The 27,023-nt window shown below is 45.9% G+C and overlaps 1 protein-coding gene across 2 annotated transcripts in view; it reads right to left on the reverse strand.

Moving 5' to 3' along the window:
* Positions 1 to 4,441: 4,441 nt before the first annotated feature.
* The window catches only part of ARHGAP31 (Rho GTPase activating protein 31), a 64,557-nt gene continuing 41,975 nt past the window's right edge, over positions 4,442 to 27,023 (reverse strand). Inside the window, exons 2-11 of one of the 2 annotated variants that reach the window (XM_075106709.1) lie at positions 25,118 to 25,262; positions 24,033 to 24,115; positions 23,293 to 23,400; positions 21,422 to 21,567; positions 19,403 to 19,601; positions 17,499 to 17,623; positions 15,050 to 15,109; positions 13,736 to 14,362; positions 13,092 to 13,405; positions 4,442 to 12,211 (exon numbers count right to left, since the gene is read on the reverse strand). In XM_075106709.1, the coding sequence (XP_074962810.1) occupies positions 9,743 to 12,211; positions 13,092 to 13,405; positions 13,736 to 14,362; positions 15,050 to 15,109; positions 17,499 to 17,623; positions 19,403 to 19,601; positions 21,422 to 21,567; positions 23,293 to 23,348 (3,996 nt within the window). In that variant the 5' untranslated portion in view covers positions 23,349 to 23,400; positions 24,033 to 24,115; positions 25,118 to 25,262 and the 3' untranslated portion in view covers positions 4,442 to 9,742. The remainder of the gene's footprint in view (positions 12,212 to 13,091; positions 13,406 to 13,735; positions 14,363 to 15,049; positions 15,110 to 17,498; positions 17,624 to 19,402; positions 19,602 to 21,421; positions 21,568 to 23,292; positions 23,401 to 24,032; positions 24,116 to 25,117; positions 25,263 to 27,023) is intronic. The other variant, XM_075106699.1, reaches the window with a different exon arrangement.

Raw genomic sequence — 27,023 nt, forward strand, 5'->3', positions numbered from 1 at the left:
CCCATAAAAACTTTAAAAAGACAAAAGCAGGTAATTTCAGATATTATTTTCCTCCTCTGGTCTTTTGCTTCAGACCCAGAGGTCTCTTCCTTCATGCTACATATAAATGTGGTGTGATTATAGCACTGCGCTCAATATAGAGAAAATGCTGCAGGACTTTACAGGAGAAGAGGAACTGAGACTACTTTGAAGGTGTTAACTCTGACCGGTTGCAAGTGACAATATTTACCTATTGCATAAACAGCAGCTTAAGCCAAATAAATTTGGGTTCTTCAAATCTGTCTTCTGCTTCCTAAGCCTTTCCTCAGGTGTTACATTATGATTTACGTTTTACAAAAATAAAAACTGTGATGAACAAGTGATCTGGGCAATGGTGGATCTATGCAACCAGAAAAATCCAGCTTTATCCACCTGAACTAAGGAGGAAGAAGAAAATTGGACTGTTGGCAGAATGATGTTGAGCAGACTTGTGAAAAATCCTGCATAGCCTTTTCTGGTTTTTCAGCTTCTGAAGGGTGATTCCAATCTCTGCAAGTTCCCTACCTGGAATGCCAAGGGAGGGTGAGGTAGGGATTGAGGCTGTGACAGGAATGCTGGTGAACTAGTTCATGTGTTGGCTGAGGCTTGTAAAGAAATCCTGTTCATTCTCAGCTGTTTGGTTTGCTGCCTGAAGGTATGGATGTATGTGGTCTTCAGAGCAGTTGATATGCATAGATGCATAAAAACTGCTGGACTAAAACAGGATGAAGAAAAAAATTCTCCAGGTGGAAGCTGTGTGGTTTGTTTGCAGATTTGTGCTGTGTATTTCTTCTCCATAGGTGTGAATATTCACAGTTCTCTCCTGGCAAAGAAAGCGTGTTTCAATTCTCTGACAGATTTACCAACTGTATTTTTAGATAATTAATTTATTGTAATATTCCCGGCTCTGACAAATCAGAGGCTCACTGAGAAACATCCTCTGTTCATACTTGACATGGTAGTGTGGCTTCCAAGCCAACAAGAATCCCAAACCCTCAGCTGCTCTCCTCCCGGACACACACAAACATAAACTGATGTCTTTCACACTCCTGAATGTTTGTGGCTGGCAGCCCTGAAGGTCTCTGTTCCTTCAGGCGATGGGGCAATGTAGGCTGTTTTTGTGTACTCCGTGCTGTGCCCCATTTTTCCAACAATCTTTCCTGAGCTTTTCCTTTCTTCTTTCCCCTCGCTTCTTCCTCTTTTGCATAAGATCTCTTTGCACAGACTCTCAGGCCCTATTTCTCCTTACCTTGATGGTTTGTGTATGACATACAATGCCCGTTATGTGCCATGCTTGGATCCAGCTATCCACCTCACTGCAAAAAACAGCACCAGGCTGTCAGAGGCGTTCGCTATCCTCTGACTCAGATGATTTATTTCCCATCCTACTCATTGCTCTGGCATCTTAGTTCTTCATATTGCTTACAACAGGGACTTGTGCCAAGCAAGTGTTTACTGGGACCAAATATGACCTAAAACTAGCTCATAAATGAAGCTTCCTTATCCCACCCGTTGGCAGCCCTGCCCTCTTTGGCAACTGGGGAAAGCCTCTGCAACGTGTGGTATGCTGGGAACCTCCTGCAAGAACTTTCCCTGTAATCTCAGGCATCTATCTTTAGGAGATCCTGCTGCGTAAGGAGTTGAGGATGACTACTGAGGGTTTATCCTCAACAGGAAAAAAAGGTGAGGGTGTTTCTGGCTGTGTTAGCTTGCACGCGAGCTGAAATTCCAGCACAGACAAGGTCATCTGCAGTTCTTGTGTGCTCACTACTTGAGATAAACTCTGCAAGAGAGTTAAGTGATGAGCAGTGAGCTGCTCTGACTACCCAGGACTGTTACTGACTGTGAGTGAATGCAGGATTGAAAAACTTTCCTCTGTATTTTTCCCAAGGCAATGCCGGGTACTGTGGCTGGCACGGAGGCTGGAGAAGGTAAAGTCAAGCCACTTCGAATAATACCTGCAAATAACCAGCCTGGTCTTTTTACAGCTTTCTTCTGCCTCCACTGTCTGACCCTTCATGTTTAAAGCAAATTATCTCATAACATTAAAAAAAGGTGAGTAAAGCAGTTTGTGAGCACCCATTTTTTCTGATCTAAACTTCTGCCTGACTCTTATGAAGGAGGAGGGAAAGAAGCTACCTGACATTTTTCAGACCGGTTCAACTGTATCTTATGGCTGGGTTTGGTTTGGGGGTTTTTTTTTGCCTTTTCAGGTGTTACTTATTTGGAGACTTTCCTTGTTTAATAACCATCACGTGTGTTACTCTCCTTTCTCCAGCCCTGGTTGTTCCCATGTTCCTGTTCCTTGTGGTTCACTCATAAGCAGCTACTAAGTTTTCTTCGAAACCATTTCCTCACACTGAATTAAAGTATTTCCTCTTCTTTTCAGATAAGGGATTTAAATGGTAGAGAGATACGTGTTTCCTGTAGCAGATGTGCTATGGGAGAAAACAGGTCCAACTTTAAGATGTATCTGGACTCAAAGTGCATCACATAATTCCTACGCTTTTTCTAGGTTTGCAAAATGTACTTCATCTCGCACTGCAGTTTGCAAATAAGACACGAGAAAATAGCTACCCTTTTTTGTTATTGAATGAACCAAACATTCTTGTTTTATCACTCATAGTGTATCAGACTTTCCGGGGGAATCAGTACTGGGCCAGGTCTGGGCTTTGCAGCTCCCATTAATTTCTAATCCTCAACTCTGAAACTGTTCATCCTTTACCCATGTGGTGAGACATGTTCTTTGAAAAGTTTATCCTGCTCATATGGAAAACGAACTCAGAGATCTCACTGCCTTTCTCTATCTCGGCCATTATGATCCTCTTCTTTTAGCTGCTGTTGATGCCTTATGCCAGTTTGGGCTGTCTCCCCCACTGGGCTAAATTTCCTTCCCTGCACTACCTGCCTTCCCTTTGCTGCCAGCTGACCTTTAGCTCTTTCCAGTGGGATACCAGCTAGTGTCCTGTGTCCCACAGCTTCTGGACTCCTGTGTTGCAAGGTGGATCCATGAGACACCAGTATCAAGTGCTCTTTGGTGTTGGGTTAGATTGTTTCTTGGTTAACAGCCAGTTTGGGAACTTGCTTAATCCTGGTTTTGACTTAGCTGAAAGTAGCCAAGATATTATTGCTGGTGCTTCCAATACAACCCACACAGATGTTTGTCCTGAGTCAGACTTCCAAACTCATAGTGATGGGAAAGGCAAAAGGAATTGGCTGAAATTGTGCTCAAGCCCTTCCGTGTGTTAAAGCACCTTGATTTAGCGCACAGTCCTGAGAGGAGCATGACCAGATCTGCAGCGTGCCTCTTGTTTGATTTTCTTAACCTTGGGAATGCTGGGGAGCAGTTTGAGATTATCCTCTTGTTCTAAGGCCAAGTCATTTCTAGACTCTGTGGCACAAAGAATACAAAAACACTGTTTCTCATATAGCGCTAATTGGCTATGGCTAACAACAGTCCCAGAGTTCAAGAGACATGGTTTTCTCTCTCGCTTTGTGTGCCAGTTGCCATGGTAAAGCAGGAAGCGCAACCCAGGCATTTTCCTAAAGGGAAATAGAAAACATGAAGGATGTAGGAAAGGGAGTCAAGCCCTGAGTTCAGCTGCTGAGTAGGAAGAAAAAATATTTCATTTACCTTAATTATTCTTCTGCTTTTCAAGGGGAACAAAGAGCAGGCTGAACTACAGGTATGCCCACTGTGGCTACAACCACAAGAATCCCTGTCTTTTTTCCAGGATAGAACAACAGACAAATACTAATAACATTCACTTCTGCGCTACAGCTCAGAGATTGAATCAATGATGGCACTGCAAGAATTCAGGGAACCAGGAAACTTAATTTGTTATTTTTTTAAGTTCTTGCTTGTCATTTACAAATCAACAGAAGTGCATCTATGATGCGCCAGGGGTTTCATAGTTAATTCTCTTTTTTCAACTTGGCTTCCCCTCTACAAGCACTAGAATCCCAAAATATTTCTGTACTCTATTCTGCATTGCTCTACCTTATCACAGGCAAGGCAGAATTCTGCAGGAGGGGTGCTAAATGGGAGGGTGTGGTTGTGCATCACTGAAACTTCAGGCTGGTAGAACTAGAAACAGTAAGAGAAAAGATGACTCTTACCCTTGGAAATTTTAAAGCATTTCAGGTAATGGTAATTCTGCGGAAGTCTCCAAGCCCTCACTTAATTTTCAGAGCTGCAGAGCAGCTGCAGTCCTCATAACCCCCAATCAGAAAAGTGTGTGATCAGGCCCTAACCTTCATCACAACAGTCAAAACCCAGACAAACACAGCTTAGTGCCCTGGCCACTCACACAACAAAAGAAGGGCTCAAAATCTGTGTCAGAGGAAGACAAATGCATTTGCACCGCATTCATAAACCAAATCCAGGAAAAAGAAAATGTTTCAAAACATCACTAGGCACAGGTCTGGTTTTATAAAAACTCCAGTTTAATCTCATGGCTGAGACCTGGCAAAACATCTTTTTTTTTTTTTTTTTTTGGCTCTTGTTTTTCTTTCTTTTTTTAAAGCAATAAGGCACAAAGGCAGGCAAGCCCACACAGAGATCAAAGCTTAACAAAAACACAGTCCATCAGAGCTAGCAGGAAGATTAATCACAAACCAGGGCCAGTGGGATGGGGACAGTCCTTTTCACAGTGTCTGACTTCCAGCCCCTTCCCTTCACCTGGCAGCAAATAGTATTTCAAAGGGAACCAGTGCCTGCAAGAACAAGATCTAAGGTCTGGGCTGCTGCATGGAGCCTTCAGGAAGCACTTGCCTTCTGCCATCCTTCCTTTCCAGGGCTGTTAAAGTCCTGCTCCATCTTCAGTTGAAGTCAGCGGCAAGCTTTCCGTTCCTTGCTTGGCGCAGAATTAATTATCACCAAGCCTTTACATTGATTAGGAGCGAGCAAAAGCTAAACCAAATTGGGATCAGCTACAACTTCCCCCCCACCCCTAGAGACATTTTTTTTTTTCTAGACATGGAAAGAAGCAAAAGGAACAACTGCAAAGCCTGGGCATGCCTGAAAGCTAGTATATGCTCCAGTAGATTGTTTGCATTTTCAAGGACTGGGGAGAAGTTTGTGGTGGAAAGTTAAATCAGTTCTTGCACAGTGGTCTCCCCTGATCTCATCCCTCCTCTCCCAGACCATGATCCGGCTCAGGAAGGCAGATTCAGACCTTCTGCCCACCACAGATTAGCCAGAACTAATTAGCTTCTCCTCTGTGGGCAAAAAGCCAGCTGCTCTCACACCGTCAGTGGTACAAAAGTTGCAGCAGCAAACAGTTCCGTGCATCAGCCCAAGTTTCACAGATGTGCAGGATTCTGTTTAAGCAATTCCTTCATTTTAATTACATTTTCTTTTTAATATATTTATATAGACTGTTCTTTTATATATATATATATAAATTTAACACAATATTCACCACTACAGGCATTTCAGAATTCATAAAGAAAGAAAAAAGACTTTGATTGCACCATTTGGAGTCTGGATGAAGGAAATTGTTGCAGGGATTTATGGGTGCTCTCTAATGCAGACCTAAGTTCCTCTGAAGCTAAAGGTGAAAAAAAGAAGTGCTTCAGTCTTTCTGAAGTGATAGCATGGGTTGGACAGCCCAGAAGAATGTGGTTTATAAGGTAAAATACAATCCTCATTTCTGTTTACCCTCTCACCAATAAGGCAGCTCCCACATAAGCTAACATTATCCATGTCCCTCCTTTCCATCAGGGGATTCCCATCTTTGCCAGCCCAACCATTTCACTCTGAGCTACACTTAACAGAAGCTGCACAAACCCTTTGACTACATGGGAAGAATAAGTGAAATTTAGTCACTTGCCTCCCATTGGTAAAAGTGCACAAGCAACACATGCTGGTGATACCATATCGTGACTGAGGGTCCATGTGCAAACTTAGGGAGCGGCCTTTACACTCTCCACAGTCTCAAGGGACTCAAATGTACTGCAGGATCCCTGAAATGATCCTTGCTGAACTGCAAATCATGTGACAGTCTACTTAGGAAGGTCCTTTCCATAATGCCAAGAACAACCAACTTAGCTCTCGCATACACAGAAGTCCAAATTCTGGGCCAGACCCTTTTCCCATAAATCTGATCTATCCCTCTCCATAATACCTCACAGGAGAAACCAAACAAACCCAAAAACAAGCAAAAAAGCCCAAATCCTTTCTTAAAGTCTCTAGTGTTGCATGGTTGTGTTGGAGGGCAGGAGTTTGGTACCCACAACGTACCACTGAAAAACCCTGAACCTCAGAAGAACTTCCAGTCTCAGGCTCAATCTGCTACTGCAGGGTGGCAGGGGACAACCTGAGGGCTCTGAAGCAAACATGACATCGGGTCTGACCCTGAAACTGGCCTCAGGAATGGCTTAGTAAAGTTGGATCTCAGAAAGCTCCAACCACACAACAGGAGGTGGCTTCTGTCTTCTGGATCGGTCCAACTATCAAGCCCTGGTCCTTAAAGCTAACTGCAACTATCAGTATCAACAAGGATCCATCATCAAGCGTTAGAAACTCTGCAGAAGTCTGGGTCTGGATTTGGGAACAGTGATACCTGTGCAATGGTGCACCTTGCAACTAAGCAAGTACTCCCAGCTCTGCAGGATCTGGGGCTTTCTCTCAGCTGTCTTGATGGAACCCACTTGTGACCATAGAGCTAGAGTGATGTGCCTGCGTTAAGCCCACTTGGCTAGGCCCTTGGACGTTTGATACATCAGCCAAAAGCTGGAGATGAAACTGTAGTCAGAGATGGGATCAAGCTACAAAACAGGTATCTCATCAGAGAATCTCTGCTTAATTAAAATCCAGGACCTTGATCTGAGTTTAAATTCTGCAATACCCTTAAAAAGTATAGTCTGGATAGAGATTTTAGTTGAGGCTGATCTTCAATATTAAGTAAAGATCTGTAACAATTTTCTCTTGCAGGAGTTTCAGTACTTATGCTAAAAGCACTATTACTGGAACACAGTTAAGAGTTGAGACAGTGTATTGTATACAAATTGCCAGACCTCATTTCTTGTTCATAGATCAGCTTATATGAGAACAAGGAGGGAAAAAAGAAAAAAGAATGGATTTAAGGTGCCAAGGTTTCATCACATTTTCTTTTGATTCATTACTTCGTGAGCTTCCCTGGTTCTGTTCCGCATGCCTTGGCAGTCAAAACTTCTAGGAACTGAGAGAATATAAAACCCTGTCCAAAGTAAACTATTTTGTTGATGCCAATAAAACCTGGGCACCATTTCCACAGCTTTACCTTTCTGTAAAGCCTTACCACAATACCTTGTATTGCACCTTTCCAAGTCATTTGCCATTAACCCAGCTGCGGTGATTAAAAGCTTTCCCATAAGGCAGTAAAAAAAGGCATTTGAGTGCCATGTAAATGCAGTGCAGAGCTGTGCTAACCGTGAGGAGCCTGGAGGACTGGCAATCCCCTGGTTTTAATGGGAGGCTGCACAGGCATCTTGTGGTCTGGGAGGAGGATAAAACAATTGTCATGAAGCTGCATAATCTGGACCCACCATCCATGGTTTGTCCAAGTAAATCATAGACTGACATCTATGAGACAACATGGACCCAAACAAGAACTCCAGGCTCCCATCTGGTTTAATATTCCCCCTCAAAAAAAACTGACAGCACAGACTTAGTTCTCTGCTCTATTCCCGCTTATATTGCGTTATGCATAAGTGAGGAGTACAATGGGGAGGATCAAAGACTGCAGCGGGTGACAAGGAAAAGCCCTCTTGTTTTTCACGCTCCCTTTGGATATGGCATGAGAAAATTCTGCTGAAGAGATGTTCCTTGCATTTGTGGGCCCAGAGCTTCTAAAAAGTACTCTGGCATCTCTCCGCTTTAGTGATCAAAGAGTACATAGAAAGCACTGTACAGGATCTGGGCCCTCCAGCCGCCATGACACTAATTAAGTGAGATATTCAGTACAGACAAAGAGTACATGGGCTGAGTTTGCTAACAATTTGAAAATGCCAGTACTTCAGAAAAAAAGCCCTAAACATACATCAACTGGGAAATTCTGACTGACACTCATTGTGGTTGGCTATAGCACCTCCTACCAGATGCTCAGTTACTTCTTAAACTACAGCCCAAAATACCCGAGGGCCTACATACTCAGACATCTCCATGAATGACGGCCCCTGCAAGCACCATTACAGGGACAATCTCAGTGGTGACAGCAACACTTGTGTTCCCATCTCCTCCATACTCACTAGTGACATTTAAACTGCAGAGACAACACAGGCTGTACCCAACTTTGCAATCGCCCCCAGTCACATACTGGGCAAGAGATGAGCCTGCAGTTAGCATAGAGTTAGAGGCTTTATAAAGGAAGCTTTAATTCTATTCCCATGGCAGCTGTTGCTTATATGAACCTGTATTTGCCTGTAACAATGATGGCCCATCAGAGGAGAGTTTAATTCACCTCAAATCCCCCTCTCAGGATATTGTTCATGACCTGTTCTGCAGTCCCACAAGTCATCCTCTTTACCATACTTTTAATCAATCTGAAAGCACTGAGGACCAGGGAGGAGACAACCAGCCATGCTTTCAAAGAAACAGTGTAAAATCACTGTTTCTGTAAAATCACTGTAAAAGGAGAGGAAGTTTAAAGGTGCAAGAAGCACCTGGGCACATGCCACACAGTGGCAATGAAAGACCAAATGTCAAAGTTATGTCAGTCAGGGTGCAAGAAGGCAATAGCCCAAGGACATGCAGATCAGAAGATCTTGCTTTTCTCTGCTGTTGGCAGTGTGGAGCACAGCTGGAGATAGTTGAAGAGGTGTCATCTGGCTTTAATCAACGATGAAAATAGTTGATACTGGCCTTTGTTATGACCATGTCTTTGCTTTCATTGATACCAGCCTGGAAGGTCTCTACTGCTGAGCAGTCAACCACACACAATGGGTCTAGCTGCATGGATGTTCTCTGCCCAAGGAAGGTGTGGGTAAGCACAACAAAGCTCATGAGCAGGACTTGGATGATTAAAAGAACAACTAGGCGTTTCCTGCCCAGCTACATTCATTGCTTACATGTGCTGGAAATAGCACATCTTTGATGCAAGGACAGAGCTGGAGGCATTGCCTTCAGGTTGTATGTTTGTCACTGGAGCATCCTCAGGTGTCTCACACTCTGTATGACTTGCCGGTGCCAGCTTCACCTTCCTCTTCAGCTATCCCCAGTCTCCTTGCACTGTTTATTTACACTGTCTAAATCAGACAACAAAATGGATAGGCATGGTCCTTCACTGGTGGCTGGGAAACAATGAAGGAGGTCCCAAACATCTGGACTTACCTCCTCAGCAGATGTTGTGCCCCTGCACCCTGAGCTACAGTGCTTTGGAACAGTGTCTCCTACCAGCCCTATTTTTTGATTATACCAAGATTTATTTTACCTTTTTTCCATAGGGAGGATGACACTTTCACAGGGCTTGTTATACAATAAGTATAAGGAAACGCAAGTTCCCTGGGACTGGCTTACAAAAAAAAAAAGCAGGCAGTGAGGGACTAACCAGGGGTGAGAAAGGGAAGGAAAAGCAAGGCAACAAGACTATGACCCTCTTTAGCAAAATGCTTTGCAGGAAACTATAAAGGATTTGGGTCTGTCTTGCACAAAATAGTTATAACAACAGCAGAATGGCAACAGAGTTGGTCTTGGACACTCTCATCCCATCCACAACAGAAAAGGAATAGGAGAAAGCAGTTGCTATTCAATCTGCCTCCCACTTCGTCCATCCAGGATCACAGAGCGCCTCTGGGGCTGGTAAAAGCAGCTAGTAGAGGTCTCCAGTCTCTGGCCATTCTTGGGGATGGTCATTTTGTTCCGCAGTGTCACCCCCTCAGGCGTTGTCCATGAAGTTTCAGAGAGATCGCCACAAATGGGGCTCGAAGAGGTGGTCTGAGTGGGGCTTCTTATGGGTGATAACAACACCCTGGAGTCTGCTGAAGAGGAGGGATGGTCCATAATGGGGAAAGGGGGACTGAAGAGAATCAGACTCTGGGGCCTCCCAGGCCTAGATCTATAAGAAGGCTTGGAGAACCCTGATGGCCTCTCCATCTTTGAGGACTGCGGGTTATCTCCAGCTGTCTCCCCCTCAGAGGTGCGCTTTCGGCGCAGAACCGGGGCATCCAGAGTGGGGTGATGACTGGACTGAGACGGCTCCAGCGAAGAGCTAAGGCTGCTGTGCCAAGGACAGGCTGAGTCCTTTTGAGCTGGGTCACTGTTTTCTTTCTCTGCTTTGGCTTTCTTCTCTGTCAGTGGGCTCTTGGGGGCCTCCAGGTGGCTCCATGCCACCTGTTGAGTCTGCCTGATTGCCTGCTTGGCTTCTGCTTCCTTTTTCTCGGCTGGTGGAGCAGTGTTCTGAGCTTGCAGAGGCTGGGGGATCTGGGTGTACTGAATCTTGGGTGGTATCACGGGCACCGCTCTAGCCTGGCACATCTTAATCATGAAGGAGGTCCTGACCGCTGACACGCTGACAGGAGCAGAGTTACGACGGCCAGTGGTGGCATGGGCTACTGCCAGGTAATCCAAGTCTAGATCCATGTGAGCATTGAAACGAGACCCCCAGGGAACTCCTTTACTGGCAGCAGGGCAGGCAGTCGGCAGAGATGGAACAGAATCACTGCTTTTTACTTCCTTCTGCCCACCCAAGAGGTTCCCAGGGGCAGAGGGCATGGACAGGCTCTCAAATGTGAAGAAATCTGGGGCTGGAAGGAATGAATCCAAGTTGAGGGATGAAGGCCTAGTCTTCACTTTGCGAGGTGTTTCTTCACCTTTATTACTCAGCTGTGACTCAGTGGCAGAGCACAACGGTTTGGTAACAGTCTCTCCTCCCAGGGCAGTGTCCTGAGGCATGGATAACTCCTCCTTTGTGTTCTTGGTCTGTGAAGAACTGCCTGTGCTCTTTTGGTATGGTAAAGACAGCTCAAGCTTTGAGCTCCAAGCATTTTCTTTGCTCACATCCACCTTCTTTTCCTCTGTCTTAGAAAGAGGGACTCTGGAGGGTCCTTCTTTCTCAACTGGTGCTTCCTCCCTGCTGAGGGGGTACCTTAGCTCCTCAGGTTTCAAAGGTTCTTCTGGAGGACTTGTGCCATTCTCATCTTGCTTAGCTTTGCCCAAACTAGATGGGGAGATAGGTTGTGTTTTGGGAAGCTCACAAGTCACTGGCAGAATGTCACTGCATGGTTGCTGCTGGTCAGTGGCATCTATGAAAGAGAATGGGATAGTCCACAGACTCATCACTGTGTCTTTACTGTCCAGGGAGAGGCTGCGACTGAATCGTGGTCTAAGAGAAAGGCCTGTCTCTGCTCTCTGGCTCTGTGGCTGAAACTCCTGTATCATCTTCTCCTGAATGTCCTTAAAGGTGGGGGAATGGAGTGGGCTTGTAACCCACTGGTGATCCTCCCACGGCTCCACAAGTTCTAAGCTCTGCACATTATCTGTCCAGGTATCATCATCATCCTGGTCACCAGCGTCATGGGTTCTGCTAACAGCATTGCCCTCCTTCAGCTCCTGGATTCCAGCTCCATTCAGTGCCTTGGAGGAGAATGTGTCCCCTTCATCAGCAGTCATTATCTCAGGCTTCTTCCTCTGAGCCTGGACTCTGGTGAGACCACCCTTTTCCCTCTGCAGCTGGCAAGTGCTATCTTTTTGTTTCTCTGACTCTGGACATGCTCCTTTGGAAGAAGAAAATTCATCACTTGAAGCAACCTCATTAAATTCTGATTGACTGTGAAGCTTCCAGTCCAGGGGAGGAGTGAGACATGCACTCCCTCTATCCACCACTGGGTGATGGTTCTTTGGAGCGGCTGTGCCAGTCAGAAGAGTACCCAGTTTGGGTAGGGCTGAAGCACAGCTCTGCTGTGCAAGCACATCAGACTGGCAGTTGTGGACGCCGTCTTGTCGTTCCATGCTGGTGGCACCAAATAAAGGCACCTGAGTTTTTATCTGTGGTGTTCTGCTTGCAGATTTCTGCTCAGACAGTGTTGGACTCTGCCCTGGATCAGAGGAAGAACTATTTGTTTGTACTGAAGAAGGGGATTCAGAAATTAGGCCAGTCTTGGGGGCAGCTGCTGGCAAGAGCAAGAGCTCCTCTTCAGGTTCAATAATTTTCAGTTCCTGATGTATCTCTGGCCACAGCGGTTCTAGAAGGGCATTCGCAGGGTCCTCCTCAGTCTGAAAAACAGAAGAAAAGCCATGACCTGGCAGCTTACAACTTACCAGTAAGTACCCCTCCATTTTCTTCAAACAGCCCCCTTAAAATAGAGGATGAGCACGCTCATGGGTACAGAAACGCAGACACACATACTGCTACCAGTTGGAAGGAAATACATCTATAAACAAGTGGGTTTATGGATAAGAAGATCCAAGGCGCAGCCAAAATGAGGCCTGGACAGATGTACTGAAAGAGTGAGGTGAATGAGTAGCTGGAATGTCTCAGCCTGTTTCTCAGCTCTTCCCATTCAGGCTCGCTTGGCCTTGCCAGAGGATCTGCATTCCCAAATCACACATGAACTGGAATGAATAATCTATTCAAGGAGCTATGCCAACAGATCTTTAAATAGCTCTCCAGAGATGAGTATCGTTGTAAGAAACTTGGTGAAAAAGCTCTGTTACAGATCCAGAGGAGGCAAAAATAATAAATAAAAAAAAATAGTGTGCAGAGAATGGAAGATAAAAGGACTGTTCAGGCTGTCTGGGACAAATGGGACAGCAAAAATACAAGGGAAATTCAGAGACAATGGATTAAAATGCTCAGACATCAGGACAGTCTCACACCTGGAGAGTCTCAGAGCAGACAGATTGTACTGTCTGCAATTGTACAGTTACAGGAAAAGAAGACCAAAAGGGGACAGCAGGTAGTTGTGCAAACGTAAGTCATCACATGGTGATGTGGACAAAAGTGAAATCAGTACGTGGTCAATTCTTGACCCTGCTTAGCCTAGGTCACAGACTGAGTTTTCGTGGCTATGGACACACAATGAAAGTTTGAACAACTTCCCAGTCACCACCATAACATTGCCCCCCATATTTTTTCTCATGTCTTCTTCCTTACCACATCTCTGAAGTGTGACCTTTCTTCTGTCTTAGCTGTCTCGATCTCCTGCTGGCCACAGCTGCCTTCTGAGGAGACACCCTTTGTCTTGAGCTGTCCTTGCTCTGCCTTGTCTGCAGGGAGCAGCCCTGTATGAACCTCTGAGGCTGGTGTTTGTTCCAAGGTGGGACTCTGCTCTGAGGACTGCTGCGGGCTGGTAGTGCTGCTTGTGCAGCTGTTTTGCCTACATAACGTCTCCTGATTTTCTGCTGCTGGTTGCGGAGTTTCTAAGGTCTCAGGTTTCCTGGCTGCCACCGGATCCTCAGGGCGAGAGCCTGGATCAGAAACACAAACGAATAATGTAACCACTTGCGACTGAAAACATATGCCCTGAGACAAAGTGGTGATGTTTCAACCCAATGCCAACTAACAAAGCAAGCTCCCCCTGGGCACAACAGGACGTCACTGGAGGGCCACCCACCTCCTCAGTCCCATTGCTGCAACAAGCACCAACCTGACCTGCTATGGTCAATGCCCACCCTACCACAGCCTGGTCTCTTTCCTGCCACAAGAGCAGGCTGGAGCAACCTCCATACCACTGAGCTGCAGGGCACCTCCAGTAGCCTGACAGAAGCTCCACATCCCCCTCCTTAACACACTTTTACCTCTGGATGCTTCCACTGGCAGAGTGGGTCCTGGCTGTTTCTCCTTCTGCTGGAGCACCTGCTCTGTCCTCGTGTGTGTCCCCGCTTCCTGGGCAGAGGGGCTCGTGCTCTCGGCCACCAGGGAAGACAGCTCCTCGAGGCTGGAGAGGGAAAGCTTCTCCTTGGTGGGCACGCGGCAGGGGGTGCTGTTGGTGCTGATGACTGCGGATACCCGGAGGGGGACAGAGACAGCAAAGGGCTCTGAGATGTTCAGGGCTTTCCTCTGGTGACGAGGGGAGGCCTCCAAGGGGAAGAGGCTGCTTGGGAAGCCTGACTTGGCAGCTGTTTCGGAGGTGTAGAACATGCGGCCACCTTTGGGGGAAGTCTGCTCTTTTTCGGCATCCTCTGCTGCCCGGAAGACCTTCAGCTGCTCAGGGGGTGACTTTGCCTGCGGTGTCCGGGGAGGACCTTTCTCCCCACCCAGCTCTGAGCACCCTTTGGCCCCCATGGCAGATCCTTCCCTCTCCCACTCATTCTCCTTGCTGAGGTCATATGAGCTGCCTGTGCCTCCAGTCCGTATCTTCATCACCGGAACAAAAAACCCTCCAGTAGTCACTGACCGTTTGAATCTGCTTTTTTCATCCTCCCCTAGAGGTGGGAAGATAGGCAGGAGTCAGTAGGAAGCAAAGCACTAGCAAGCAACATTCCTTTGTGAGGGGCCCTCCTCAGTCCCTCCAGGGATGTGTCCCACTCTGGTGAACACTCACATTTCCCCAGAGAGATGGGGACAGCAGGCACAGAAAACCTTCCAGGCTCCAGCTCTGGGCCTCCTTCAAACTGGGCAGGCAGGGCTGCGTAGGAAGACCTCCAGTGGAAATCACCTAAGACTTTTATTAGACACCCCCTCAATCAGATACAGTCAAGTCTAGGGCTAGTGTGCATTGCCCTAGATCCACAAAGATCACACGTCCGGGCTTTGTTGTTTTACTGCAAGCACTTTCCACTGCTTTATACTTTTCCTTATAAATGGGAATTTTGTGCCCAGAATAACCAAGAATGAAATTGAAGCAATCCCACTGCTAATGAAGATGCAGCTAGGCACAGTGGTAACTGTCAGGTGCATACATCAACATAAAAGACACAGAAAATAGTTAAAAATATATGCACACAAAGGTGGGGGCACGTGTCAGCAGCCATGGCACAAGCATACAAAGGTATGTAATAGGGTGAGACTGGCACAGAAACAGACTGCCACGTCTATGCAGGCGTGGGGGAAAGCTGAGAATGCAGAGGTGCAATCCTTCGCCTTTATGGTATAGGTTATTGATGTCTCACCTTCCACTGGCAGGGAACACAATGAGTCCATGCTCTTCGCGGGTCGAATAGTTGCTTTTTCTGTGGAAAATGAATTTTAGAAACAGGCTTCAGATCCTGTGGCCTTATAGGTTTCAGTCCATAAAGACCAAAGGCTACATATAGATGGGCATGCCAGGCAGGCATCACCAGGGATACAGACTGTTCCCGCTCTGTATCCCCACCACCGGGCTTATTACCCACAACACTTGTCCACACAGCTGGGGATCTGCTAGCACTAACAACAGCTTTGCACCTGCCAGACAGGCGGAGAGCTATACTTAACCCAGTCAGTCAGCACCATCTCCACTGTGAAGCAGTAAAACATCCCCAAAGCCGTTACACGCCACTGCCCGCCCCAATCAAGTCAAGCTATTGGTTCTGGGGACTTTTTAACTGAACTGACATGAATGCCTTCTCACCTCTCATTCCTGATAGCAAATGTAAGGTTATTCTTACGTTGCACTCCCAGGCACTTTCACTGGCATGAGCATACCCTGCCTCCACCAAGCACTCCAGGAAATTTATGAGGGCAGTAAGCAACCTATTTTCCTGGTCATCCTCACTGAACTTGCTTGTCCAGAAACAAGCTGCCCTTTGTCACCAGACACTCTACGAGTCTGTTCCTGAGAGGTTTGGAAGTGTGTAGCTGTTACCACTCTGAAAAGGGGAGATGGGAGGAATGTAGCTGGCAAGAAAGACAAGTTAGTCTCTGGCAGCCCAAAAAGGGTCTGTGGAGCTCTGGAAAATGCCTGGGAGCAAAGTTTGCTGTTCACAATGTTGCACAAAGTAGGTAAGGCAGAAAGTGAGCAGGCTTGTTGGAGTTAATTTGTATATATAATTAAGGCTTCTGGGACTGACTTTCACATAGGCATAGGAGAAACTCCAGCTACTTTTTTACATTTATATGGATTCCTGGCTACCTTTTACATTCATATGACATGATGTCTCAAGCACTGGCTCCGCTTTCCCGGACGAAGAGAATTCAAGCTGTGGAGCTCACATTTTATGTGACTTGCAGACCTGTGTGCATGGACACACACTGTGTTAAAGCATGTGCTGAGTTTCAACAACAAGTTCATCTGTTTCCTCACATTAAGCTGTAAGCAGAGCGCACACAAAAATACAGCATGGCAGCATTAAAGCACTGCTTCTCAAAAGCAGTGCCTCAGTTCCTAAATCTCTGTGCATGGTGGTACATTTGTGTGTCCTGGTGAAAATGTACAGCCTCCTGTCACTCAGTACTGTGCTCAGAACAAGGATCAGCCCCTGCGATCACTGGGCTACGGTCATTCCTGGGCGTCCTTGTGCTAGCACTATTTTGGGACAGAGTGTTCCTTATCAAAGTGAGAAGGTGATCCTGTGATCAAAATGGGGCGGAGAACTATTTTGAGGTCTGCCATGGGCACCCTATGCAAGGCCATCTGTATGTGTAAAAAATGGGGGAAGGCAGGGGTCCAAAAAGAGCTGGAACCAGCATTTGGCATCATGCTCGTGATCCAAATACAGCCTCTCTTATATGTGGTGGTAGGTAATGTTGCCAACATTAACTATTTTATTTTAAGTCTTGCAACGTTTGGTAGTGCTCCTCCAAACACCAGCTCCTGGAGTCATGAGATTATCTAAAAAAATTTCCACCTTCATCTTCTTTTTAAAAAGTAAATTTCTTGACTTGGAGATCCTAAAAAGATCTAGGACATATAAACCTGAAACACCTTTTTATGAACTCAGGTAAAAAGGGGTTTGCTTTTTTTTAAAAAATGTGATTACTTTTAAGTCAACTTCATGGTTTTTAGAACTTGAGTCATCATCTCTGAACATTGGGAATTGGCACTGCCGTGTGATTTTCTAGGAAGCAGAGTGTTTAAGAGATGGCAGCTCAGGAGGGGCTAGAACTTGGGATTACAGCCAGGAGAAAAGACAACTTCTCTCTTGTAAATTCTGCAAAAGTAATAGCTTCCCTCAAAATACTGAGAGCCAGGAGCCGTAGGAACTCCTGGCACCTTGGTTTTCACAAAGACACTGAACACAGTTGATTCTTTAATGCCTTTTAGTGGAAGGACAGCTATTCAACCAGTGCCGTGTAAGGAACATTAGGAGGCAGAGGCTGGCTATGCTGCAAGAGTGGACTAATTCAAGCCTACATAGCATGTCCTAGTCCCAAAGCTTGAGAGCTGGGCAACAGGAGCCAGTTTATCACATACCAAAATGGGATATTTCCTGTAGAAGCCTGGCATGTCCTCCTGAAAGGATGCTTCTTGCCATCATGGGAAATTGAGATGTACACGAAACCAGGCAATAAACATGACCCCCATTGAACTATCTCAAGTCTAATAGTATTAGTGTCATGTGGATACAGGTTGCCCCATGCTATAAATATTGCAGGAGAAAGCTGCAGAGAGAAATAATTAACTGAAAAGTGTATCCTTACCAGACAGCTTCTGTGCCCTTACGAAGACACTCCCATTTCGACTCAGTTTAGACTTTGATTCTGAGCCAGAACGGCCCAAGTTAAATATTGACTTCCATTTCTTGGACTTGGTAGATAATTTTCTCCTGGAAGGAAAAGGCGCTCAGGAGGTTACCAAACCCTAGATAATTTTGTCTTTTTACTGTCCCACAAAAGCCTCTGAGCTCTCTCCCCTCAACACTGTCCCTCTTTTCTTCTCACACCTCTTTTAATTCTAAGGCATGCAAAGCATAGCTACACAACCAACTCTTGCTTTTCTGTAAGTGATTTATCAGTATTGCTGATTTAAGCGTGTCATGGATGGAAAGACACCTAGGCTGACTCTTCAGCAAGTTGGCTCTGGCATCACACTACAGCAACTGTGATTGACTGGGTGATCAACCATGCTTGTCTCCAGAAAGGAGAGGTTTCTGAGGCTAGAACCATCTTGCAATACATTAAAGAAAAATTGCCTTTTTAACAAGTTTTAATAATGGAATGCAAGATAAATTCCAAAGAACTGGTAGAACTAGTACTATTGCTCAGTGCACAAAGCTATCCTTTAATGTCCATGTGTCTTACAGTTTTTATGAATTTGTGGGGGAAAAAAAAAAAGGAACCCTTAATACAAACTAGCTATTAATGCTTCTCAGGGCAACATGATTTAATAATAGGTGTTATATGATCATATGCATGTATAATGTACTAACCAAAAAGGAGGTGGCTTAAGGGAATTAAATCAATTTCTCATAACTGTCAGAAGAAGCAGGATACCAGTTCCCTGTGTCCCCTTTGGAAGTCCCCGCTTTAAATAGAAAGAAACTGCTGCTCCTGGTGCCACTTTCCTTCTGTCCATATTGCTGCATGTTTCCATTCCTTCACACACCCATTCTGACTCCTCCTTCCTTCTCTCCTCTTCCAGAGCAAGAGCCCTCTTACCTCCCTGTCTTGCTCTCCAAGGGGCTTTCTATCCCTGTAGTTCTGCTTTTCCTTCAGATCAATACTCAGAAAAGTGGAAATCAGTCCTACAGAGAGGATTAATCTCTTGGGGATAGGAATGTTCTCTTCAAGTGGGAAAAAAAAAGACACTCTAGAGGGGCGATATACCCTTTTGTCTTAAGCTGGTTATCCTCTTGCAAGTGTTCTGTTAGGTGGCTCCTTTTTGCTTTAATATATCAAGTGCAAATAAATATCTTTGCTCTGCTGCTTTATGGGTCAGTAGATTAATGAGCCTCCTGCTGCAGAGGCTATAATCTCTCAGAACCAGGCAGTAGAGGGGCCATATATTAACAGATAGAAAGATCAATAGATAATTACTTATGCTGGGCAGCAGTGCCAACAACTGCAGCAATCACAGCTGAGATCGGACTCTTCTCCTGGCATAGGCATAGGTGGCATCAGTGCCACAATGTAAATATCTCTCCTTGTCATGAGTGAAAATTCACCTTACTGCTTGGCTGAGTGTAGAGGAACCTGGAGAACCATGAAGCTGAGCAGGTCAATGCCACCAGGCACGCGCCACCAGGCACGCCGTGGACCAGCTGCTAGCAGGTAGAACTCATAGGAGAGCTGCTCCTCATTCAGCCCATGTTTAGCCAAATCCTGAGCTGACACAAGGTTGCAAAGACAATCAATTCCTCCTGCAGGGCTGCGAGGTTCTGCCCCAAAGGAGGGATGAGGACTAGTGGAGCTATGAACCCCCCCAGCTGCAATTCTTCTCAGGAGCAGCTGTGGGTTTTTTTGAGAAGGGCACACAATTTTCTCTCAGTGGCTATAGATTCATGTGTGCAGGTGTGGGGGTATCACACTAACAAAAGTCTCATTCCCGATCATGCTGGGGAACCTGCAGTTTTTTGTTTGCCCTTTACACTCCTCTTCACACTTACTTGCTGTCAGGGAGGTCAACAACTGTGTGGAAGAGGGACCCAGTTACAGGAACAATTTCAGGCAAGCTGTTCTCTCTTCTCTCCTTCCTAGCAGGGTGGGAGGCAGACAGACTCCGTGCCTGTGCTTCTTCCAGGCTCACCAGTTTCATCGGCAGGGAGGCTGAGGGAAGGGTCAGACTTTTCACTACTGATGCAGTCTCTGAAAAACAAGAAAATACATTCCCTCCTGGGGTGAGAAGAGATGAGAGCAAGAGCTTCATGTCTTCATTTGACTGGAACATCTCCTGTGGAGGGGGGGGGAAAGGATCAGCACGTGCAGGGAGAGAGGCTTTTTGTCAGATAAGTCTTCCATCTCCCCAGCAACCTTATCCATCTGAACGCATTCCCAGCAGGGGCTACGCTCGCCACCCAAAGGCTGCATTGTACAGACTTGCTGCCTCTGCTGTAGATGCTTCAGTGTGAAGGAGGTGCCTCTGAAAACTACCAGGATTCACACATTCTCCATTCTCCTGCCTCCTTCCCTCAGTCCCTTCCCAGATTTTGGAGCAGTTCTGTCCCAGATCCAAACCTGGTACCTAATTCATTCTCTCACTTCTACATGTTTCTCCTTGTCTTGTTCCAGGAAAGCGGATTGTTCTAAAAACCAACACCACCTTTACCCTCCTAGTTCATTTCAGGGCTATGGGAAGGAGTGTGACCAACAGCCCTGGAAACCGAAAGTCTCCGTTTACATGGGCAGTGGCAAAGCCAGCTTCCCATATGCCACCCCACCAATAGCCCTGTCCTAAACAGTCCTCCTTGACGTGCAAGAAGGCAGTGCAGTCTCTGTAGTCCATTGGGTACTTACTCCTTCTGCTGAAGCAGGGTGCAATCTCCTGCCTATGCAGAGGGGCTGGGGGAAGGGGCACTTTCCCACTAAGAAATCAACTGGGACCATCAGCATGTTCCTTTCCTGACTCCATACAACTTTTGAAGGCCAGCAGTGTTCAGCACTTACGAAACTTGGGTCAGCTTTGGGCCAGTGACCTGCAGTACAACCATAAGCCTTGGAATTTATTAGAGTTTTGCTGCAATGCTTAAGGCAGTACAGGATCAGTTTCTTTCTCCATGCCTTCTGCCAGGGCATAAACAAGGCCATTGGAATGGCACCTGCACCAGCAGAGCAGGGATGATACAGGTGGAGCAGGACACTGCACTGGAACTGCAGGCTCCAAGGACAGACTAGCAGGGAATGCCACATGTTAAGGGAAAGGTGAATGGGACAAGCTGCCACGGGGCTGGAAAGCAGAACATTTACTCCCTCGTTTCTGCAGGTATTAGGAGTCTTCCCAGTGTGTAAAACAAAACAATGCATATTTCTGAAATTTTGTGAGGTCAATGTGGATCCAAGCCCTCTCACTTCCCAGGCTTGACAACAAACCTGTCACTAAATAACAAAAATCAGCATCTCCCAAGATGTTTCAGGGAAAAAAGAAAAAAAAACCACACACACACACAAAAAAACCCCAACACCCAACTCTTTTTGTAAAACATCCCCAAGTAGAAGACATAAGTTTTTAGAACACATGCTTAGGTCTTATCTTAGGAGTGTGGCCTCTGACTTGGGTGGATGTGGTGGCTGCAGGGCAGGTATCATCGGTATGAGGAATTATAACTGGGGGAGCCTGAGAGAAGAATTAAGACTGTGGCTGATGGGCTTAGAGAGAAAGTTTAGGCCAGGACTGAGAAGTAATCAGGTGGCCTTCCTTTTGTGGAAAGGGTTAAACCAAGTGAGATCATGCAAAAGATGAGCCATAGGGAAATCTCAGAGTACACTGAAGGAGGCTGTTATTCAGAAGAAGATGTTGGAGATGGGGATGAAGAGGACAAGAGTAACGAGGGATTGGGCTCAAGGTGTGTTTGGGGGAGTCTGTGAGCATGGTACGGGTTGATGTTCTTGAAATATTAGTAGAAGGGGATACAGTTAGAGCTGGAGTACATGGCAAGTGACACGTAGAATGGGTTCAGGAAGGTTTTTACCAATGTTCTCTGTGCAGCTGGCTTTTCTGTTGTTGTTGAAGATCTGATCCACATGATTCAGGATGAACTCGATCACCAGCTGCTGCACTCGCACCTCCAGGAAAGCTGCATCCCCATTGCAACCAACTGCCTCAATCTCCTTTGACCTGCACCAGGAAAGAGATGTACTGGTAGCCAGCATTGCCACACACAGCCCCTGGGAAGGAGAGATCAGCTTTCTTCCTGCAAGACTTGGAACAGGGATCTTTACCCTACTCTTGCTGCACCCCTTGCTCTCCTTCCCTCACAGACCCTCATCCTGTCTGCCTTTTCACTCTTTTAAAAATTTTCTGTGTTTTCCCTGTCACCTCTGCTGCTTTCTTCCCTGCCTGTGTTATTTTCCCCACTTCACTTTTATATTCTTCAGCAGTAGATAAAACTATGACTCTCAAACTCCACTCTTCTCCCTCGAAGTTGGGCCTGAAAGACAATAGAGGAGCCTTCGAACACTGCTTCCAGATCTCTACTCAGTGCTTCAATCATGTCTCAATGAAATCCCTTAGAACCCTGCTCAGGTCTTCCCCACACCAATTTTTTAAAATGCTTTGCTCTGTGCCCCAGTAGTTTCTTCTCTGCCCCCCTGCACTCCCACATTCTCACTCTTGCTCTCAGCAAAGAAACATTCCTTATCTTGACATGCCAAAGTGTTGCTGAAGAAATTATCTCTGGGCAATGGATCCTTTGTAAAGTTAATGACTGCTGTGTTAGATAATAGCTTGGGGCATTGCCAAGAGGATAACCCTGTAAGGAGACTGCAGTTGCATTTCTTGCTCCTTTCTTTTCCTCCCTAGGACTTGCACTTACAAAAGATTGCAAAAGGAAACAGACTTCAGGTTTTTTGACAAGGACAGATGCTAGAATGAAAATGTCTCAGTAGTAAAGGTCCACTTTGTGATGTTCAATAGAGTTAACGTTTGATTCATTTTCAGAACCTGCTCTGCCTGTTTTGTGATTTAAATGGGTGAGATAATTCTTTAGCAAATGCTTTTCAGGCCTATACCTCGCTAGCCAATGTCCCCCCCTGCTGTCCTCTGCCAGCCCAGGGCTCCCCCCACCAGCTCTGTCAGTGCCCCTCTCCTGCCCAGCTGCAGTCCTGGACTCTCACTGCATAGTTCGTTCCTCTCAATACACGAGTATGGGATGGACAGGGAAAGGAATTTCATCAAGATACAAAGTAAGTATTTCAGGATTTTTCTTCCAGATACTATTTGTTCTTGTTCTGCTTAGCTTTACAATGTATCAGCCAAACCTCTGCCTGCATCTTATCTGGGCCTCTTCTCAGCAGAGTGCTAGGCCTAACAAACATGACAAACTAGCTGGTGGTCTTGAGATCTGGTAATAGCTGCCATATTAAGCCCACCAAATTCATCCCACTTACCCTCATGCAGGTCTGGGCACAGGCCTGTAGTATTATTGCCCTGTTGCCCTCCCTTCCAAGCCTTGCTGTCTCTCACCGCCCCACTGCAGAAGCACTGGCACTGTCAGAAATGTCATTTCTGTTCCACAGTGAAAAGCTAACTCCTCATTTTTAAATCAATGTGCTCAACTTACAAATAACAGCTTTTTTTTTTCTCTCTCTTTTTTTTTTTTTCTATAGGAAACACAGAAAACCACAAGCTTCCTTGGATGCTGGCAGTAAGACTTCAGTTTATTCAACCTCTAAGAATTTTTCCTCCTTTTAAAAGCTGTTCACTCCGCTCTACTGTTCCCTTTAGTTGTTCTGCTTTTCCCTGTTTTTGCATTTTCATCAGGGATGGGTCGCCAGGGTCAGGTGCTGGTGCTCCCCTTGGAGCTCAGCATTGGTCTCTGGATTAGGGGATTCTCTACTGTACCTGAGAAGATTGGGAGCCCACACCAAGGCCAGGTTTCTTGTGTGCATGTTGGTCATGTTGCTGAAGGAGGCCAGGTGAGTCAAGTGCTTGATCAGGTATTCCAGCGTTCTGCAGTGGTTTCATATGAAGAGAGAAAAAAGTGTCAAGTGACCGATACCTGCCCACTGGGACAGCAAGGCTCAGACTCAGCCCTGGCCTCAGAGTTGTCCCCTCTTCAAGGAAGGCAGCAACTGCAATGGCACAACAGGGCCCATAGGACGGGGGGTTACGGCACCAGCATTTATGCGGGATGGCAGTGAACACCTGAACAGCTGTGCTCTAGGGTGGCCAAGGATGGGGCAGGACACAAACAATCCTTAGCGTGATGGGTGCAAGGAAGATGGCAGATGGATGGGAGAAGGAGGGGGATGCTGCAAAGGCTGAAGGCTTAGCTCTTGCTGAAGTGCCTCCAGCAGATCATGTTCTCCTCACCACAGCCAGGACACTGGCCAAGGATGCCATGAGGGTCGTACCTGGGGAAGGAGGATGATAGACTGTGGCAGGAAGAGCTTGTTCAATCTCTGAAACTAGTTTGTTCAATGATACTTGAATGCAGCTAAACTGTTGTCAGATTTGGAAATGGTGAGTCAGCTTTTGGGAATTAACTTCTGGAAATTAACTCCAGTGCTGTTTCAGGCAATATTCCGTGATGGTGAGGGTCACCGCACTGTTCCTTATCACCTCACTGGACACCTTCTCACCTGTAATGCGATGGGGGGAGCTCCTGGATGACATTTTGAATTCGTGCCAACTGCTCATCCTCGGGGAAGCGTGACACTGCTTCCTGTGGAGACACAAGGAAACAGTCCACCCTGGCAATGGACTCAGGGGATAAGGAAGAGGGGTAAGAAGGGTCACACGTGACAGCCTGTCTCAGAGGGAATGCTCTCTTGTTACCTTACAGAGCTATTGGTGGAAGAAGTTGCTTTGTGTTCCCAGCACAGCAGAGATTCGCTGCACTGTTATTTTAAGTCTCAGTGCATCCTTCCCACCCATTGGGACAGGGTGGTCAATGTTTTGGGGAGAGGGGCATTTAAGGACTGAGAGTTTCAACTAGGAGTTATGCATATTTTCTTTTTTTGTTGTTGTTCTTTCTCTCTTTTTTAACTTGTGCAGTGATGGGTGGAATAGAAAGAGAGGGAAAGAGAAAAGTGAAAATAATGAAAAAAATACAGTGACACCCCTCCCGCCAAAACTGTGTTAAAAATAAAAAAGATCTTTCAAGCCCTCTTTTATGAAAACAGCTGGGATATACATGTTCCATACTCATCAAAATAAGCAATATGTTTTGGCTGTCATATGAAGATAGCTATAGGGAGCAGTTTGTGTGATTTTGCATCTTTTATGATGGGAGATGCCTTAGCAAAATCACTGTCCAGGTAGATTAATGAATTCTTATACTCAGTGTTAGACTAGGTTAGACAGGATCAAAATTATACATGTTGGTCTTGAGCAAGCGTCTACGGACCAAGTGCTTAGAGAGATACGATAAGCTTTTGCCTGCATTCCTAGGGGTTTACTGCATTGGTATTCATCTGTTCAGCTATTCCCTTTCAATATTTGTGCTGGGGGAGGACAAACCACCAGCAATTTCAAACAATGCATAACTGTCTGGGAACCTCCTGCCTACCCTACTGCCACTGGAGTTTGGAAAGATTTCAAAGAAAGATGCTGGGACCCACGCTGCCAGCAGAAGCTTTGCCTACAGACAGACGTCAGCACTGCTAGGAGAGGAAAGGAAGGAAATAACCCATCCCAAACCACCCATCGCTTAAACATTACGAACCTGAAATTACCAGCCACAACTAGAGAGGCACCTTCTTGTAGCAGTCACTACAATATCCACACTGATGATGCTACCACCTGTGTTCTGGTCACTGTCCTTTTCCCAGAAGACCACTTCTCATGTGTAACCACCAGCAGACCAAACACTGCCAGTTTCAAGGCCAGGGATGAATATGAATTGTGTTTTATTCCCTAACACTGGGAACTGAGGTCTATGCCCTCTAGTTTGAACACATTCACTGGTGTGATGGCAAAGAAAACAAGTGAACACACTAGTTTGGTGTAGATGAGATATGGATGCACTTATTTTGACCAAAATAAATGTAGATTAATCCCTTTGAGTACTTTTTACCCGTAAATACATCTACTTCAAAAAAAAAAAAAGCTTATTACCATTAGCCCTGAAATCCTAAGTATAAGAACTTCATGATCTTCATACAAGGCTTCCAGTTGAATGGCTTTTTCCAAAGATGAAGAAGGAGAGGAATACAAACTTTAACTGGTGCACCTAAACCACTATATTTCATCTAGGTTATACACTGTATTTTCTCCACCAGTGTTGATTTTCTTTCCCATATTTAACTTCCAGGTCTCAAAGACCTAACAGTTAGCAAGGGAACACCAGCTTCTCTAAGGTCATGACCCATTCAAATCTCCAAGCCACATTTCTGACCCATACATCTTGTGCCTTTGAAATATGAGGCCCCCTCCAAAACTCAGGATTACAGCAGCAGGATGCAGAATTCAAAGAAGAACCAATAACTCCATTTATTACGTGTCTGTTAATCACTGTATGAATTCACCTCATTTAGGATATTTTTTACTACATTGGTGATTCTGGGAGTGCACAATTCACAAGCCCTGGTGTTGAGGTTTAACCCCAGCTGTCAGCTATGCATCACACATCCTGCTGGGATGGGGGAGAGAATCAAAAGAGTGAAAAGTGAGAAAACTCATGCTTTGAGATAAAGGCAGTTTAATAGGTAGAGCAAAAGCTGCGCATGCAAGCAAAAGCAAAGCAAGCAATTTATTCACTACTTCCCCCTGGCAGCCAGGAGTTCAGCCATCTCCAGGAAAGCAGGGCTCCATCATGCCTAATGGTTACTTGGAAAGACAAAATGACGTAACTCTGAATGTTCCCCCCTCTTTCTTCTTCCTCCAGATTTATATGCTGAGCATGATGCCATATGGTGTGGAATATCCCTTTGGTCAGTTGGGGTCAGCTGTCCTAGCTGTGTCCCCTCCCAGCTTCTTGTGCTTCCCCAGCCTGCTCACTGGTGTGGTGGGCTGAGAAGCATGAAAGGCCTTGATGCTGTGTAAGCACCACTCAGCAGTAATGAAAACACCCCTGTATTTTCAACACTGTTTCCAGCACAAATCCAAAACACAGCCCCATACTAGCTACTATGAAGAAAATTAGCTCTTCCCCAGCCAAAACCAGCACACCTGGTTAAGAAGTGGAATGGAGTCCGGGGAGAGAAGGTAGGCTTGGCCTCCTACAGCTAATTTGCTCTGAGGGAGTACTCGGTCCTTCTATGTCCAGGCTAGAACAAGCCAAGCAGAGTCAACTTATCTATCCTGTGAAACAAGCATCCATCACCAGAATACAAGGTTTCAAACTGAAGAGCATTGAAAGGGCATAATTTTGCAGAAGTTGATAGCCAGTGAGATCACGACTGGGATGTTACATCCATAAACTTGACATAGTGATATCAAGAGGCCAACCTCTCCCTAGTCATAAAGAATTTATCTTTCCTTAGCCACAAATGTCTGAATCACTGTGGTGACTCAAAGTGGAGCCTATCCCATCTCAGGGGCAGCACTGACTGGCAATTCAGAGTGTAAGAATTCAAGCAGGCGAGGCAGAAGGCTGGTTTTTCTGACCAGGGATCTTCTTCGAGAAATAA

This window comes from Phalacrocorax aristotelis, chromosome 1 (genome assembly GCF_949628215.1).
Source record: "Phalacrocorax aristotelis chromosome 1, bGulAri2.1, whole genome shotgun sequence".
Taxonomy (NCBI): Eukaryota; Metazoa; Chordata; class Aves; order Suliformes; family Phalacrocoracidae; genus Phalacrocorax; species Phalacrocorax aristotelis.